The following is a 15444-nucleotide window of genomic DNA, read 5'->3' as shown; positions in this document are numbered from 1 at the left end:
TCGTCTTTACAATTTAACCGTATAGCCGGTGAGCACTGCTCTCTCTCTCTCTCTCTCTCTCTCTCTCGCTCTCGCTCTCGCTCTCTCTTTCTCTCTCACATGTACGTATGACCAATCCAGTTATGCGATCATCTCTCTATATTGCCTCTTACGCCAAAGTCCATGAGATTTGTAAAGATTCCTGCGAAGAAAAGATGCGAAAAGAAACGTTGGTGGATTAATGAGTGTTGCGAGCGCGAAAGGTAGAGATAAAGAAACGCAAGAAGACGCGACGGCAAAGAAGCACTTTTGACGAGGACGTCGAAGCGGCTCGAACTAAGACGGGGTGGAAATCGCGATTCGAGCCGACCCTGTGCAACGCGCCGCGCCGCGTAAGCACGACTACCCTATACCGACTCTAGTCAGTCACCGAGACGGACATGTTGGATGTCGGGAGTGCGCATGCCGACGCCGGCGTACGCGGCTCCTTTATCGCGGGACGTGGACAACGGACGAGAAGGAGGATGTCGACGACGACGACGACGACGACGACGACGACGACGAGGGGACGAAAAGGAACGGAACGATCGACCCAACTCGCCCGTTTTCCCAATTTCGATCCCATCGGAATCGAATAGATACTAGCATATATAAGATACGCGTTAATATAGTCAACGTAGGTACGTACGCCGGAGCTTTTCGCCGGAGCCTTTCGCCCTTGCAACGTTTTTGCATCCTTTCGTTGCACGCAATAATCTCTTCGTGTCTTCTTTCTTGTCCGATGGCTTAAGGTACGTATACCTACCTACCTGTCAACCATCTATGGTAGGTGTCCGGTACGGTTCTCGGCGTCTATCCAAAGATTCCGACGCGTAGGATTCCTTTTTCTGGCCGTTCGATCGATCGCTTCGATCCATTCGAAATACTTTTTCGATGACACTCCTCGTCCTACATGCGAGTAAATCCAAACTCGAGTCTTTAAATCTTTCCTCCGATTCAGCTTTTACGAATCCTTTCTCCGTTTCTCAAGCGTCTTAACCTTCGACAAGGGTCGATGTATCTTCTTTTCTTTTTCCCATCTGCCTCTCTCTTTCTCTCTCTCTTTATTTCCTCCCTCGAAAAGGAAAATCGCAATCAGAGGTCAATTGTCGAGCGTTGATTGCGAAAGACTGCTGGAGGGTTTGTCGTTAACATGGAGACGTACCAGAAGACGTGCCGGAGGACTGTGTCAGAGATTAGAGACCGATCGATCGATCGATCGCCTTTCTAAACGGTTCGGTATGGATCTCTTACGATTAAGATCACGCTTTAGGAAATCGATCTACCAAAAATCGATAAATATTTGTTCTCCTTTACCTATGTATTTCCCGATTCGATATATTCGCATACGTGTGCCTCAATGTTTTAGTAAATAATCGCTTAAGTTACGAAAGAGAGGTCGCGTGACAAAATCGATGACTTCGAAGAGATCTGATAATCTTTTCTTCGATTCGCGAATAAGCGATAATCTCTTTGATATGAAATAGAAGAGAGGAAGATACAAGTGCGTACTGATAACGCTATCCGTTCGTTTAAAGACGACATTAAGTGTGTCCGTTAAACGTACGACTCCAAACGAAAGAAGAAAAAATGGCATAATGTCGAGCGTAATACCGAGAACGCGACGACGACGCGATTTGGTGGCGTTCGAATGAATGCCAGACGGCTTTCGCACCTTTTTCAATTCGTTCCTTTCATTCGTGACCTCTTTCGGCGCTAAGGCTTCGAAGCAACAAGGGTTACTCGAGCCGGTACGCGAGCATTACCACCGATATACGCGAAGCGCTCGTGCGCGACCAGCTAGCTATTTGTGTGTGCAACGTCCCGCATCGATTCGGCTATTCCCGATCGGCGGCCACTACCTAACGACTACGACGATCGACCGTCGATCGATCAAATTCCCTGACGTTTCTCAAAAGTGAGAAACGTCGAAGTGAAATACGAATATGTCATGTCGTATGAGAATGATCGATAAGAAAAGCCATCGTTCCTAGCTCTTTTAGATCCTTCAAAATAGGATTACATCCGATTACATCCTGGATTCCTATCTAGATTTCTTCCAAGCCATCTACGACCTCCTACTATCTCCGTGTAACGTGAACGTACGTATCGCGTACAACGCGATGTTCCTCCATGGGAGATACGTGTGTATGTAAATCGATCTTCGCGAAACGGGCCAAACGGGCGCGCGGCTTCGCATGCGAACCGACGTACTACGAAATACTACGTTCTGTGATGCGGTGCAATTAAGCCCGCGCCACCCCGTACCACCGCCACACACCCCCTCCCACTTCGCCAGCCCTTCGCCCGGCCCTTCGCCAGCCTCGTACGGCTCGGTCCGCGGGAGCGCAAGTCCGCGTCTTCTTTTACCGCCCCCTACCGTTCGTTTATTCATTCGTTCATTCATCGGAGCACCGCTTTAAAGTACGCTGCGCTTTCGCGAACCGATCGCGACTACTTGATGCTCGCGAGTCATATTACCTCTTTTCAACGAACGCACGCCGATGCAAACGGATCGTCGTTTTGGTCCTTTCCTCGCAGCTTCGCGGCTAAAGGATGGAACGAGGTTCACTGGCACGAGAGTACGGCGCATATCCATTCGTTGAAACGTCGACGATTGTTCTTCCTTGACTAGCGATAGATGCTATCCTTGAAAAGATGCAATCCTAATGCAGTTGGCGTTGCGCGACCTGTCTCGTCGAAATGTCTCCTCGCGTAACCTATAAGAGGAGCGGGAAAGAAGCACATTTTTTCGTGAGATAAAAACGAAAGCTTCGTTCATCTCGTTATCCATCTTGTTGCATCGTTGCGCGGCTTACGTTCCTCGAAGCCGTTCTTCGAGTACCTAATGAACTACTTGTTGAATCGCCGTTGCACTTTAACGACTTTGTTAAAAAGACCCTAGAATGTAAAATGGATGCACGCACCTATCTGGTACGATTGTATCGAGGATACGTCTTACATAGGTTACCACATGGCGATACCTGACCATTCGAAGCTAGCTTACCGTTGGTCGATGTTGCATCTCTCGGTCTTTAATACCCAATCGAAAACGAATCCGTCTACGTTAGACCGATCGTTTGCCGTCTACATTTTTTTATAAGCCTTAAGCTACTTTCTTACCGCTTTACATCGTAATCTCTGTTATATTATCCTCTTTATCGATTCTCTCGTTTTATTACGATACTCGATGTTTTCAATTACAAGACACGAATTCTCTAATATTATTTGCAAATTAAGTGGGCGATTCAAATATCGCGCCTAACATTTAACTCGTGATCAAAGCTCGGAATTGTTATTTACCGATGACCATGCGTTGATGGAAGCGTCCTAACCTGTTGCAACCTGTCGTTGATTGACACAAGATCGTGAATAAATGCAAAAATGCGGCCACAAAAGTTTACGCTTCCAATTGACGCTAGCAGGTAAATTGTTGGATACAAAATAAGCTTTAGTAAAATAATACAATCTTTACTACTCACGTCTTTGGTGCTTCAATAATACGTATTATCGAAGCAAGTAACACGTACTTTCTTGTAGAAAGTTATAATAAGAATAATAATGATATATTAATAACAAATTATACGAAACATTTTAGTTTTTCACACACGAATAAAAAGGTCGTTGTCGTGTCTGTATTTGGTAAATCCCAATATCGTACGAAAGGATGTAAAACGGATATGTTGAGTTCTATCCTCCAAGTGGATCTTTTGAACGAGCCAACTGTGGATGAAACGTCTATGGTAATAATATTTTTAAATCCCTCACTGAGCGATGATAAATTGATGACGTCTGAATATCAAAATAATTCGCTAGAGTTGCGTCGTAAAACAAAACTTGTAAACAATTTCAGTGCGAAATCGAAGGATATCATAACGTTAAAGACAAAACCGTATATCTACATCTGCGGGGATTTTTGGATTCTCATACCCTTTTGTCCGAATACGACAGATTCGTAGAAAAGCAAGATTGCAAAGACTTTCTCAGCGTATGGGCGCATATGAGATATAAATACGCCAGAGCTTTACTGGTGTTATTTCATATATCTCATGTGATAATACTTACCCATCCGACTCATACGTTCGATTACAGTTACATACATTTATTTCGTGCCATGGATATAGTACGGTAAAACGTTTTCCCGACGTTATAGCAGGGAATAAACTATAAATTATATCTACATGTAACTCTGGATCGGTGAAAAATTATTTTCTTTCGTTTTAGGCAAAAAATTTCTCCTCAACTTTCAGATGTATTAAGTGGAATATGTAGTATACCAAAAGATTGGATATCGAATGCTAGACCTTGTTCTCCGAGGGTATTATTCTATTTTGAAAGTTGTCCTATACCTATGACGCTGCAGGATGCGGATAACGGAGGAAATATTAAAAAACTGGAACATTCGTTGGAAGATCAAATTTATCATGTCTTGAGAAAAAATAGAATAGTTACAAACATAAGGTGAACGATTTTGATTATGCTTTTCTTTTTATTATTATTATTTTATTTTTCTTTTTTTCTTTTTATTCATTTATTTATTTATTTATTTATTTATTCGTTATTAAAATCCGTTTTCTTTTTCCTTCTAGTTCAAACTCGTTATTTGCGATCCCAGCAAATCAAGAATTTGTATATGTACATAACGGTCCTACCGAATCTAGAGATATTTTGGGTTACATGATGAAAAAATTGATTCAAAGTTGTAAAGTTAGTTCCGGTGGTAGTACGTCAAGAAGTCTTGCTAGTTTAGATACAAATCTTGAAACGGATGATACAGAGATTGGTGTACGATCTTTCTAATTTATTTTCGCGCGTATACGCGAACGCCCAGGCAAATGTCATAACCGTTTGATTGATTTCAGAAACACGTTCTTTCAAATCATTCTTGCAACAACATATAAATCTTGCTTTTGGCAGAGGTTTCGATGACAACGTTGGTAGACATTCGGTACCAGCGTACTTTGAGGTTGCTACGAAATTTATATTACTTATCACGATCATTGTGTTTATGGAAACACAAATTTTGATTAAAAAATGAATATTAACGTGTACACGTTTATCGATAGATACCTACGTTATCGTTATTCTGCAATGTGGCAAACAAAATTTTGGAATACTTCATAAAAGGAATAGACAAAGAATTACTATCTTTACATAGTCTATTGGACACTGACGTTAAATTCAGTAAAAGTAGATGTAGCAAAGTACTCCCAAGAGCCTTGCAAACTTATCAAGAGAATCTTCCTCAACATTACACAAGGTAATCTCATTCGTAATAATGTATAAGTCAAATGCGATTATAATGTTTATACGTAAGAAAAGCACGATCCCAACTAAAAAAAAATTCTATACATAGAACTCGCTGTTTTATTTAGAGCATATCACGAATCGAAATTAGCACATGCTATGGCAGTTTTCGAAATGCATGCACGAGGTCCGTTGTTTGAAGAATTTAGCGAGAAATTGCAAGCAGAATGCGACAAACATTGGCGAACTGGACGACAAATGTGTGAAGTATTGTCGTTAACTGGGAACCCTTGCACAAACCCGATTCATAAAGGAGGCAGCGAAGGTGCTGGAGGTGGTGAACAACTTGAACCAGGAGGAGATAATAGGTATTTCTAATACATTGACTTTTTTTTCCGTTACACTTTATTACCATCTCTTAGATCTTATATCGAATTGAAATATTTCCAATTTACAGTGAATTACCGATCATGGAACACTGTAGCGGGGTTCGATATATCTGTGCCTGCAATTGTGGAAGATGTCAAGGGCCACGAGAGGATCCGTTTAGTTTACGGCAGGCTAATTACGACTATTTTCAAATGTTAGCAAAGCAATGTGGTTGCGCGCAATTAGAAAGTATACAATTTCCTATTTTTCAGCCCAGTACTCATAATTTCAGGTAAATCGATGATGCATATATTACTTTTCAATTTCTGCAAAATGATATTGCGAGAAGTACCTTGAACTCAATATTGTCTTTTATTTAGAGCGGCACAGTTATTTTCAGGAACGAAACGTAAGGATTCGCTTAGTAGGACTAATTTATCCACGCCTCAAGGTCAAACGCAACCTTGCAGTCTTGGGGTTGAAAATACCTTAAATGGTAATTACGATGTATAATACGAATTAAAATTTTAAAAGATAAAATAAGAAAAAAGGAAAATATTTCTCAAGTTTTTCGATGAATATTACAGACGACATTACAGCGTATGAAAGTGGTGCACCCTCTCCATTGAAAAGTGATCCTACGGAAGAAGATGTTCCGAGATTGAGTAACAAGACGAGTCTTACTCCTAGCGACGGACACAAAGTCGTTATAGAAGTTTCCGATGATGCAGAAAATACCAAAGGTAGTTTACTTTGTACGTGGACGTGTATCTTTACTACATACGCGCGCGCGCATATATATATATATATATATATATATATATACATGTATAAAATTGACAAACTATACGCGATATACCAGAAAAGTCTCTGGTGAGACAACCATCAACAACGGAATATCTACCAGGGATGTTACACACGGAGTCACCGGCCGGATTATTACCACAATTTTCTAGCTGGTCTCTGGTTTGTCTTGGCCCAAGCAGTTTGTACTCGCACAATTTGGGTTTGCAACATCAAGCAGGTGTGTTGCCAACTTCTGCATTCCTTTTGCCATGGGACGTAACAGTAAGGTTTGTCAAGATTTATAAATCATTACAAATTATTACATCGTCATAAAAGACAATAATTTGATTTCATAGATTAGAGCATCAGAAGGAAAGGGGATCTTTGTGGCCTACTATAAACGATCATGGGGTTCACGGATATTGCCAAAGAGGTAAAAACTTTCAAAACCTTAATACCATCCGCGGTCGAAAATCCAAAAGTGGGAAGGAATTTGTTGTTAAGATATTCGTTGGAGTGGAATACGAATGCCCGAGAGGCCATAGATTTATGGCATCTGCGCCGGACAAGGTTTTAAAGGCAACTGGTAATGGAATCGTAAAGGATAGCGGAAACAAAGTAACATCCAGTACTACAGATATGCCTCTTTACTTTCCATGTCCGTGCAGGTACGTAGTAAGATTTTTATCGTACACTTCAATAATCGGTAATAAACACGATGTATGTTTATTATTATTATTATTATTTTTTTTTCCCCAGGCAAACGCAACCTTTGATAGCTCAACTTATGAGAATTCACGTGGTTACTCCGAAAGCACCCGTTCACGTTACGTTAAATCCTCGAGTTCAACCGGGACCTCCACCGTGTCCCATATTTGTAACCGGTTGTGAAGAACCGATCAAACTTTCGCAAAGTGCTTATTGGGTTCTGAGATTACCGTATCCTTCAAAAACAATACACTTTGGCGTATCTCGTATCAAATTGTTACGATAGATATAATAACCTTAACCATTCGTTCATATGCCTATAGTTACGTCTATATGGGCGAGAAGGGCCCATATTTACCACCAAAAGAACCAGTACCTCCTTCCCACGGTCGATTACTAGCTGGCATGTATGGTATTAGCGAAGTTGTGCCAGAAAAGAAATAAGATTTTTTAATAAATCTTTCCTCGCGATAGTCAAAGTAAGCAGAATTATATAATGCAATTGATCTAACGGTATAACCGACTAAGCGCGATCGTTGTACATTCTCTTTTCAAGTTAATAACAAAAAATTAAATTTGATGAAACATAATGTTATACAAGATATATTATGATATTTATATTTTTTATTTTCAAACCTTATCTGCGTTCTATTTATTTTCATCCTTATCTGCGAGAACTATATGTTCTTTATTCTTAATATCTACAATGACCTGCAAATGAAATATTTTAAACGAGTTTCATACAACATCCACGAATATTCCTTATGAGACAAATAAGATATAAGAAATTAATTTAGGGATTACCACTCACCTTTGCAGAAGTTTTTCCCTCGGAAGAGAAACGTAACGCCTCGTTGACTTTATACAGACCAAAAATCGTAGAATGAACTGGAATAACGAGGCCTTCTTCGTAAAAATCTAAGACTTCTTGTCCGGCTTGTCTATACAATTGTACTGTAAGTGTTATCGTGCGTGCGTTTTCTAATTTAATTCTTTAAGTATATTTTTTTAATGTACGACTTTTAAAAAATACCAAAGCAGCTGCATTTAAATACTTAAATAAGGGTACTTTTATATTGGAGCTGCGATAGAAAAAAGTAAGCGTAGCTTTGCTCGCTGCTTCGATATAATCGCTTCCGTATAGAACGCATTTCTGCGCTTCGCTCCCATCACCGCCCTTATCGTTCCTCGCAGCTCCGAGATAAACGTAACCCTCTAGGATGCCTTGAAAATATCAACAATAGATATAGGAATATGTTTTAACTAAAATCTAAAATAATCAAAACGTATGACTTGCCGATAACTATCTGGATCCTTTTTTCTGTATTCATTAAGGTTAAAACCGGTGATACTGAAAGAACCTGCTTCGACCTTCGATTGTGCATCCTCCTTAGTGGCAGCTGCGCCGGCAATTACTATACGCCCTTCATGAGAGAGGCTATAATTCCATAAACGATCTTATGCTTATAAATACTAGATATTGAGTTTTATACCTTCATGAGATAAATGATGTATCGCCACAGTAAAATTATCATCGCGCAGTAAATCTTTCAACGATGTGCCACTTTTATATATATCAGTGTAACTAAAATTATTCATTTTTTCGATAAATGTGTTTAACAATACTAGTAACAGTAAAAAAGTATATTATATTATTAAAAATACCAGAAATTGTACCATTTCAAAACTTTCTTGAAATATTCACCGCCATCTACGTCGAAAATAGCCTTAATGCCTCTGTCGCCAATAATTTCTTTTATGCATTCTACCAAGTCTCCTTCGTCGTACGCAAAGGACGCAAATACACCCTTGTTATGAACGAGAACAGCATCGTCGTTATTGATACAAATACCGATCACCTGCAGTTAAAAATTGTAAATTTTACTAAAGAGATATGGAACGGTAAGGCGTTAGCGAATAAATATTACCTGCGATCTAAATACATTATTGGCAAGATCAATGGTTGCCAAACCTACGCTGCTTAAGCCCACATTTACTAAAATCATATCATTTTCATCTATGGACACTACTCTTTCCAACGCGATAAGAGCACTCATATAATCGTTAAGAAGACATACAGCATCTAATGATTTAACATTTGACGGTATTTTCCAAATATCCTGATGAAAAAATATGAAATATATGTTTAAATTCGCGTTATCGCATTCAAAATCTTTCTCGACAACGCATACGTACTGCAACTTCTGCTACGCATCGTTCCGCAAATCCTCCGTATCGTTCTTTATTAAGCGCTATAACCTTGTCTCCAATTTTATAGCCTTTCTCTTCCGCGTCCTTTCCTACGTAAACTAAGTCACCGACTAGTTCATACCCGAGCGTAATAGGCAATTTTGGTTCGTATAGGTACGAGTTCTTACTCAACAATACATCAGAATGATTTACAGAGCAATAATTTACGTCGATGATAACCTATCGGAATAACGTAGGACGCTTTTAAGAAATATGAAATATATAATACGCGAAGCGAGAGTAAATAGGAAACTTTATGTCAACGGGAATTACTTCGTTTGGTTGAGCTGTTGCGAACGATTCTATGTTTTGTATAATCAACGAATTATCGTACTTATCCAAGATCGCTGCTTGAAATTTACCCGGTTCGGGTGCAGGAATATTAGGTTTGCAACTGTCATCGGTTGATTCTTCTTTTATAAGCGTTCCATTAGTTCTTTCCCTAACACTTTGCCTCATAAAACTTTTCCGATAATTTTCAGCTACGCGCGTGAAAAATACTCGTCGAATCGTGACGGACATTCTTGAAATTGCTTTTATATAACTTCAAACAAACAAAAAATGTAAATACAAAATATCGTAAATGTAACCTAAACGAATCGTAAGCTAATTAAAAAATTTAAGTTTCCGATTCTTACGTATATACATAACAACATGTATGTCTCACTGTAATAATTACCTGTATTATTAAGTAGAGCGGATATATAAGTGACAAACGATTGATTTCTTCTTTTTCTCACATACAAGCGTATATCAAATGTACTTGGTTTAAACCTCACATACTCGATCTACTCGCTATCTGTCGGAGAAAAGTACAACTACTTTTTTTTAAAACAGTTACATATACGGCCAACACTTTGGTTTGCGTTGATACTAAATTTTTTAAATCGATAAAATTAGCCTTTCGTTCGGTTTGAGAAATATATTTTTGCCATGTTATAAAATAATTTACAAACTTGTGATATACAGTTGATTGATATAAAAATATCATTAATCGATCAAATTCTTCTGTCTAAATTTTTCTACTACTTAGATATTAAAAAGACGCGATAAATCTTAATTTTGCGATCTAAAAATTATAGAATATTATAATAGTGTGTATATATATAATGTGTATATATATAATAGTGTGTGCATGTGCGTATGCGTATATATATATAAACCCATTCTATTCGTAATTCTATTCGAACTATTCGTAATGCTTAAATTATAGAATACTTCTCTATTGTAGCTATAAATTATTGTATCTAAGTACATCGCATTGTATGTAAAATTATATTAATTTTATAAAGGCACTTTTTTGAAACGATTAAGCTACAGTGTATCTCTACTACGTACCTCTTAAATATTGTATCAATCTTGTTATCTCGGAGAATAACAGTACCATTTCTCACCGATAACTTAGGTCTATTCTAATCGTAGGTTATAAAAGTATTTCAGCACTCGTCTAATTCGACGTACATCGCATAATAGAAATAAAAGTAATGAGTATTTTGCTAATATCTTATGTAAAAGTCAAATAAAAGTTATAAAATATAGATCATTAATAACTTTGTATACGTACGTAGATATGTATATGCATAATTAAGAATAACTCTTAAACGCACTTGTCAAAACGTATTACAAAAAATAAGAAACGCATCATTAACCTTGTATTGTGGCACATTGCTATAATTTGCATTTAATTAAACTAATACGATAAGGAACAGATAAAATACTTCATTGTTTACTATTTTTTCGATTAATAAATATAATTTTATAAAATTATTATTTTTATTAAAATACATTAATCGGTAATAATGGACGTACCGGTAGAATGACGAGAACAGAACTCACGACCAAGAGTTGCAAACAAACGACATCTCTTCCCGCTTCGCGTTAATCCGTTACACAACATACGTGGTACTGGGCTACTGCTACGGGTACACACAATTCCATTAATATATATATATATATATACATACATATACGCGCGTGCGCATCATTGATCCAACAAATGTTGTTTATATTTAAGTATGTTATCAAAACTCACCTTCTGGACGAGTTTATAGACACATTTTTTTGTTCGGTTGTAGCAACAAACTCCTTTACTCCTTTTAAGCGATATCTGAGATCGCTTCTATTTATGAAATTATTTACATCGTTAGTGACATTATAGCTATCGTTAGATTTGTTAGGTATATCTTCCGGTGAAAAATCATCGGACATATCAGGATAATCGTAGTCATAAATATCTTCGTGCGACTTCTTTGCCGGTATATACGAACAAGAAAGCTGCTCTTGCGCGGACAAATTTTGTCGACTCCACGAGGCTACCGATTGAATCAAATTTAAAGTTTTTTCTAAAACAATAGAAATACATGGTACATTACAATTTTTCATAATTATAAAATAATGGATACGAACACGGTGTTTATTATTAATTAGTTATTAAAAATATTATAGAAACAAAAACAAACCTTTTAAACCATTTATTTTATTAAGTATAGCAATGAAAAAGTTGCGAACTGTCGTTTTTATTACGGAAGCTATGAACGTTGTTTGAACGGAATTGGAATCGGAAGGTGATTCGTAAATGCGAGTATTACCATTAGATAATCCATTCGTATTAATCAATCTTACTGGTTCAGAATTTTGAAATTTGGATTTACAAATATATTGTATGCCACTCATTAAAAAATGCACTAGAACAAAAATGTAACATTATAACGTTAAAGCGGTGATGATTATGAATTATTTATAATATCACTGTATGCGTGTGTTGCGTATTTAAATGTATATATCGTGTGTTTGTTTTGAAGTTTACTTACTCATCGTTATTAAAAATATTAATGCTGTGATAGAAGGAAAATCAAGGCAAGCCTCCAAACCGTGTTTTAAGTAAGAACAAAGATTTAAAGGTATAATGCCCATTATAGCCGCTCTGGTCCAAAACGGTGCATTCAAAAATGCAGCAGTTATCATGGCAATCAATAGATATAGGATATGCAAAACTGTACGATATACTTTTTGTAATCGTTCCCCTGAAAAGGATTTTCCAATTTTTCTATAGTTAAATGTTAATAGAAATACGATAATCGATATTATTACGTAATAAAAAATTGTTACTTTGACATACCGGTATCGCCGATGTAATCCATAATCCAATCGACTTGATGAATGTTCTGTTCTATTTCTGTACGCATTTTATTAGTTACATTGGAGATAAACTGAATAGTCTCATTAATACGTGCCAATTTCTCCATCATTTGTTCGTACTGTTCGGCAGCTTCCCGGTGCTGATCGAGTATAAGGGTTGTACTAGATTCTATCTTTTCCCAAATTAATTGTGCTTGATTTCGTACGTTTGTCAAGTCGTTTAATATTTCCTTATGACTCTCTCCACGCACCGTAGATTGTTTAACAAGTTCTTCGCCTGCTTTCTCTTTAAAATATCATTTCAACGCGTTTACAATTTATTATTACTTCTTCTATTGTATTAAGTAAAAATGAAAATAATTAGAATAACATTCATTTACCTAATTTCTCTTTCACATCTTCCACCATGGTCGCAAGTTGAGCGTGACCTAGACGGATCAATGCTTTTTCGTTATTTAAATTTCTAAGATTAGTAGTCACCAATTTGTGAGCAGTCGTTTGAGCGTCCTTCAGATTTTGTTGTTGTAGTAATAATGCTTCATTGCCGTCCGACAAGGAAGATAACGCTTCGCTCGTTCGATCCATCAAACGATCCTGACCTTCCTATTTTTAAATCACAAAATATATTAATCGTGTCTTTTTAAACGTCCAAAAAGTATTCTACTTATGCACACCTTCAAAGACATTAACGTTTTAATTTGCGAATGTGCAGTTTGCATCAATTTATTGACCGTTAATTCGGTCAGAGCACGAAATTGCGTACTTCGAGCCGTATAACAAACCGCTCGAGCCCTATTACTCATCAAATGATATGCATTCCACATATCTGCATCCATATCTGTCGTGCATTGTTTAAGAGACTAAAGAAAAACACAAAATAATTGTAAGTATCTTACTTGTGTGAGGTTTGAAGACACCACTTTCGCTTGTATTAACATTTACATATCTTCTATCGTATATTTTGCAATGTTCTATATAATAAAAACAAAACAAAAAGAAGAAACAAATTAATATATTGTTAATTTCGCCATGTTATAACAAAAAATAGTACAGCTCTATTGGATCTAGAGAAATAGGTTTCTTCATACAGGGATACTGTACCCCACACTATGTCAACTACAGAATCTTTGAGGAGGTCCCTGCATATTTGAAATGGGAGGGGGAATATGCAGGTTTGAACTTGTATAAAACTTCTCAAAGGGTATGGCAATACTGCTGCCATGCTAGGACAAGGATTCAGACTAAAGTATTGAAGTATTATATTTGTAAGTAGTGAATAATTAATAAAATAATTATTAAACGACTGTTAAAAGAAAAATTAAAAGAAAATTTTTACCATCTCTTCCGTACAAGGAAATATTTTTCTTCCTTCTACTGCCGATTGACAATTCAACAGATTGACGCTCAATTTAGCAAGCTGTTCTTCGGTCATATCGTAGCAAGAAGTTCTTATTTTTATAATTACTTTATGTTGACACGTTTTTAAAGGGGACGAAGCTTGAATATCTGTAAACTTTGCAGCTTCTTGCAGAAACTTTTCATCCTCTGTCATAGTTTCGTACGGTATTGATATCAAAGGTACGCCATCGGCAACCAAAACGTTCGTATCATCCTTACTTGTATCCCATAACCAGCTAAATAGCGTCGTTGAGTTCGCTTGATGTAAAATTAACGTCAACATAAAAATCCAAAAATATAAATTTGCCATTTTGTAATAATATCTGTAAAATTTCATATCAAAATTAAAGAGTAATTCGAAAGTTATACCTGTTGACGAGACTTGGAGATTAAGAGAATCGTAAATAGGTACATATTACTTAAAATTACTAATATTTTTAATTGATAATAAAGCTAAATATAAAAATATAGATATATTTACCACTTTCCAACTTGTCTATGGTTCTATCTAACGATAAGTCCGCTTAATCACTAATTCGACAAACGATTATAATTATTCGTCGAAGAAAAGTCAAACGCGATAACAAATATTTATTTCTTTATTTATTTATTTTTATGTATATTTTGCACACTGCGTGCAACGGTCGTAGCCGATCATAACGTTCTTATGTTAATCTTTTGGCGGGGTATATATATATAATCCTACTATCGAAGAAGATGAAAGGAAAGTGTATTTTGATATTTAACAAATTTACCGATAGACAATTCGATTATAATTACATAATATTCGCGTGATACACATAGAAATTAATTATTATAAATAGAAGACAAATATAGGGCAAAGTTAAATTACAGTTCGTTCTCGAGCATAGCTGATAGAGGACCAATCAAATTACAGGAAACTCAAACGTTACTTTCGATCGTTCTCGACGTATTTAAAACGAATTAATGATGACTGATTTACTTTCTGCATATACAGACACGTATATACGTACACTCATTATTTGAAATATAATGCTATTATAATTAATCGATGTTTGTCATTTTATTGAAATCTTTTATGCAGATGTTTTCTTTACTTTTTGTCGCTGCAAGTTGGCAACCTTTATAATTTTTAAAAATACAAAAATGACTCGTCAATCATAACAAAGATAATAAATTTTTTATTGTCAACACCGAAGAGTTTCTTTTTTTTAAACTGCAAAAGAGTATTATACTTGAATCGATAAAAAGAAAAAAAAAAAAAAGATCCAACAGTAGTTTCATCTCTTGTTATTTCAAATCGTAACGAGATGCGTGTTGTATATAATACGTATATATCTAGAGGAATGTATGATTTGTACAAATATATAGGATACAACTGAACGATCTGTACGAACTTTGGGTATTAATTTCAAAGGCTTGAACAAATCAAAAATGTCCTATGAATCGTTTACTGCTGAAGTTACGACGATTCGAAATTTTCTTGCAATGCCTAAAGAAACGATCGCGTTAAAGCGCTTAGCTTTCTTCTTCTGCATCAGATTGATG

At 36.5% G+C, this 15444-nt stretch overlaps 3 protein-coding genes across 6 annotated transcripts; 1 reads left to right on the top strand and 2 right to left on the bottom strand.

The window, feature by feature from the left end:
- The first annotated feature begins 3214 nt into the window (after positions 1-3214).
- On the top strand, positions 3215-8810 carry LOC122632225 (protein SMG8). 2 transcript variants are annotated; one of them, XM_043818791.1, is made up of 16 exons: positions 3215-3443; positions 3617-3761; positions 3872-4146; positions 4243-4479; positions 4608-4801; positions 4881-4984; positions 5085-5278; positions 5394-5633; positions 5723-5926; positions 6015-6130; positions 6222-6377; positions 6497-6707; positions 6777-7088; positions 7180-7359; positions 7452-7607; positions 7926-8810. In XM_043818791.1, the coding sequence occupies exons 1-15, from the start codon at positions 3403-3405 to the stop codon at positions 7570-7572; spliced, it is 2730 nt and encodes a 909-aa protein (XP_043674726.1). In that variant the 5' UTR covers positions 3215-3402; the 3' UTR covers positions 7573-7607; positions 7926-8810. The 2 variants fall into 2 exon arrangements, with proteins under 2 accessions (XP_043674726.1, XP_043674725.1); XM_043818790.1 differs by lacking the exon at positions 7926-8810 and having other exon boundaries at positions 7452-7732.
- On the bottom strand, positions 7731-10197 carry LOC122632227 (quinone oxidoreductase-like protein 2). Of its 2 annotated transcripts, XM_043818794.1 has the most exons (9): positions 10058-10197; positions 9652-9922; positions 9325-9558; positions 9057-9248; positions 8806-8987; positions 8622-8713; positions 8426-8552; positions 7940-8069; positions 7731-7839 (listed from the first exon to the last, which is right to left on the bottom strand). In XM_043818794.1, the coding sequence occupies exons 2-9, from the start codon at positions 9898-9900 to the stop codon at positions 7777-7779; spliced, it is 1269 nt and encodes a 422-aa protein (XP_043674729.1). In that variant the 5' UTR covers positions 9901-9922; positions 10058-10197; the 3' UTR covers positions 7731-7776. The 2 variants fall into 2 exon arrangements, with proteins under 2 accessions (XP_043674729.1, XP_043674730.1); XM_043818795.1 differs by lacking the exon at positions 8622-8713 and having other exon boundaries at positions 8426-8566.
- Positions 10198-10285: 88 nt separating this feature from the next.
- Positions 10286-14867, bottom strand: LOC122632226 (protein brambleberry-like). Of its 2 annotated transcripts, none has more exons than XM_043818793.1 (9): positions 14396-14867; positions 13853-14237; positions 13191-13376; positions 12897-13119; positions 12497-12802; positions 12189-12401; positions 11838-12062; positions 11411-11720; positions 10286-11291 (listed from the first exon to the last, which is right to left on the bottom strand). In XM_043818793.1, the coding sequence occupies exons 2-9, from the start codon at positions 14222-14224 to the stop codon at positions 11165-11167; spliced, it is 1962 nt and encodes a 653-aa protein (XP_043674728.1). In that variant the 5' UTR covers positions 14225-14237; positions 14396-14867; the 3' UTR covers positions 10286-11164. The 2 variants fall into 2 exon arrangements, with proteins under 2 accessions (XP_043674728.1, XP_043674727.1); XM_043818792.1 differs by having other exon boundaries at positions 10286-11294; positions 14396-14863.
- Positions 14868-15444: the final 577 nt, after the last annotated feature.

This window comes from Vespula pensylvanica, chromosome 10, assembly GCF_014466175.1.
Source record: "Vespula pensylvanica isolate Volc-1 chromosome 10, ASM1446617v1, whole genome shotgun sequence".
NCBI classification, from domain to species: domain Eukaryota; kingdom Metazoa; phylum Arthropoda; class Insecta; order Hymenoptera; family Vespidae; genus Vespula; species Vespula pensylvanica.
The sequence above is the reverse complement of the archived record's forward strand: the minus strand, read 5'-3'. Positions and strand labels throughout refer to the sequence as shown.

What these genes read in the sequence shown, in the direction of transcription:
- LOC122632225 (XM_043818791.1), top strand. Translation starts at nt 3,403, where the DNA reads ATGCGGCCACAAAAGTTTACGCTTCCAATTGACGCTAGCAG. An exon ending in CTGTGGATGAAACGTCTATG is followed by an intron (nt 3,762 to 3,871) that starts GTAATAATATTT and finishes AAACAATTTCAG; the next exon opens with TGCGAAATCGAAGGATATCA. An exon ending in AGAATAGTTACAAACATAAG is followed by an intron (nt 4,480 to 4,607) that starts GTGAACGATTTT and finishes TTTTCCTTCTAG; the next exon opens with TTCAAACTCGTTATTTGCGA.
- LOC122632227 (XM_043818794.1), bottom strand. Translation starts at nt 9,900, where the DNA reads ATGTCCGTCACGATTCGACGAGTATTTTTCACGCGCGTAGCTGAAAAT. An exon ending in CAACAGCTCAACCAAACGAA is followed by an intron (nt 9,559 to 9,651) that starts GTAATTCCCGTT and finishes TTATTCCGATAG; the next exon opens with GTTATCATCGACGTAAATTA. An exon ending in TTCAAGAAAGTTTTGAAATG is followed by an intron (nt 8,714 to 8,805) that starts GTACAATTTCTG and finishes GAATAATTTTAG; the next exon opens with TTACACTGATATATATAAAA.
- LOC122632226 (XM_043818792.1), bottom strand. Translation starts at nt 14,224, where the DNA reads ATGGCAAATTTATATTTTTGGATTTTTATGTTGACGTTAATTTTACAT. An exon ending in AAACGTTAATGTCTTTGAAG is followed by an intron (nt 13,120 to 13,190) that starts GTGTGCATAAGT and finishes ATTTAAAAATAG; the next exon opens with GAAGGTCAGGATCGTTTGAT. An exon ending in TCTATAAACTCGTCCAGAAG is followed by an intron (nt 11,295 to 11,410) that starts GTGAGTTTTGAT and finishes GTGTACCCGTAG; the next exon opens with CAGTAGCCCAGTACCACGTA.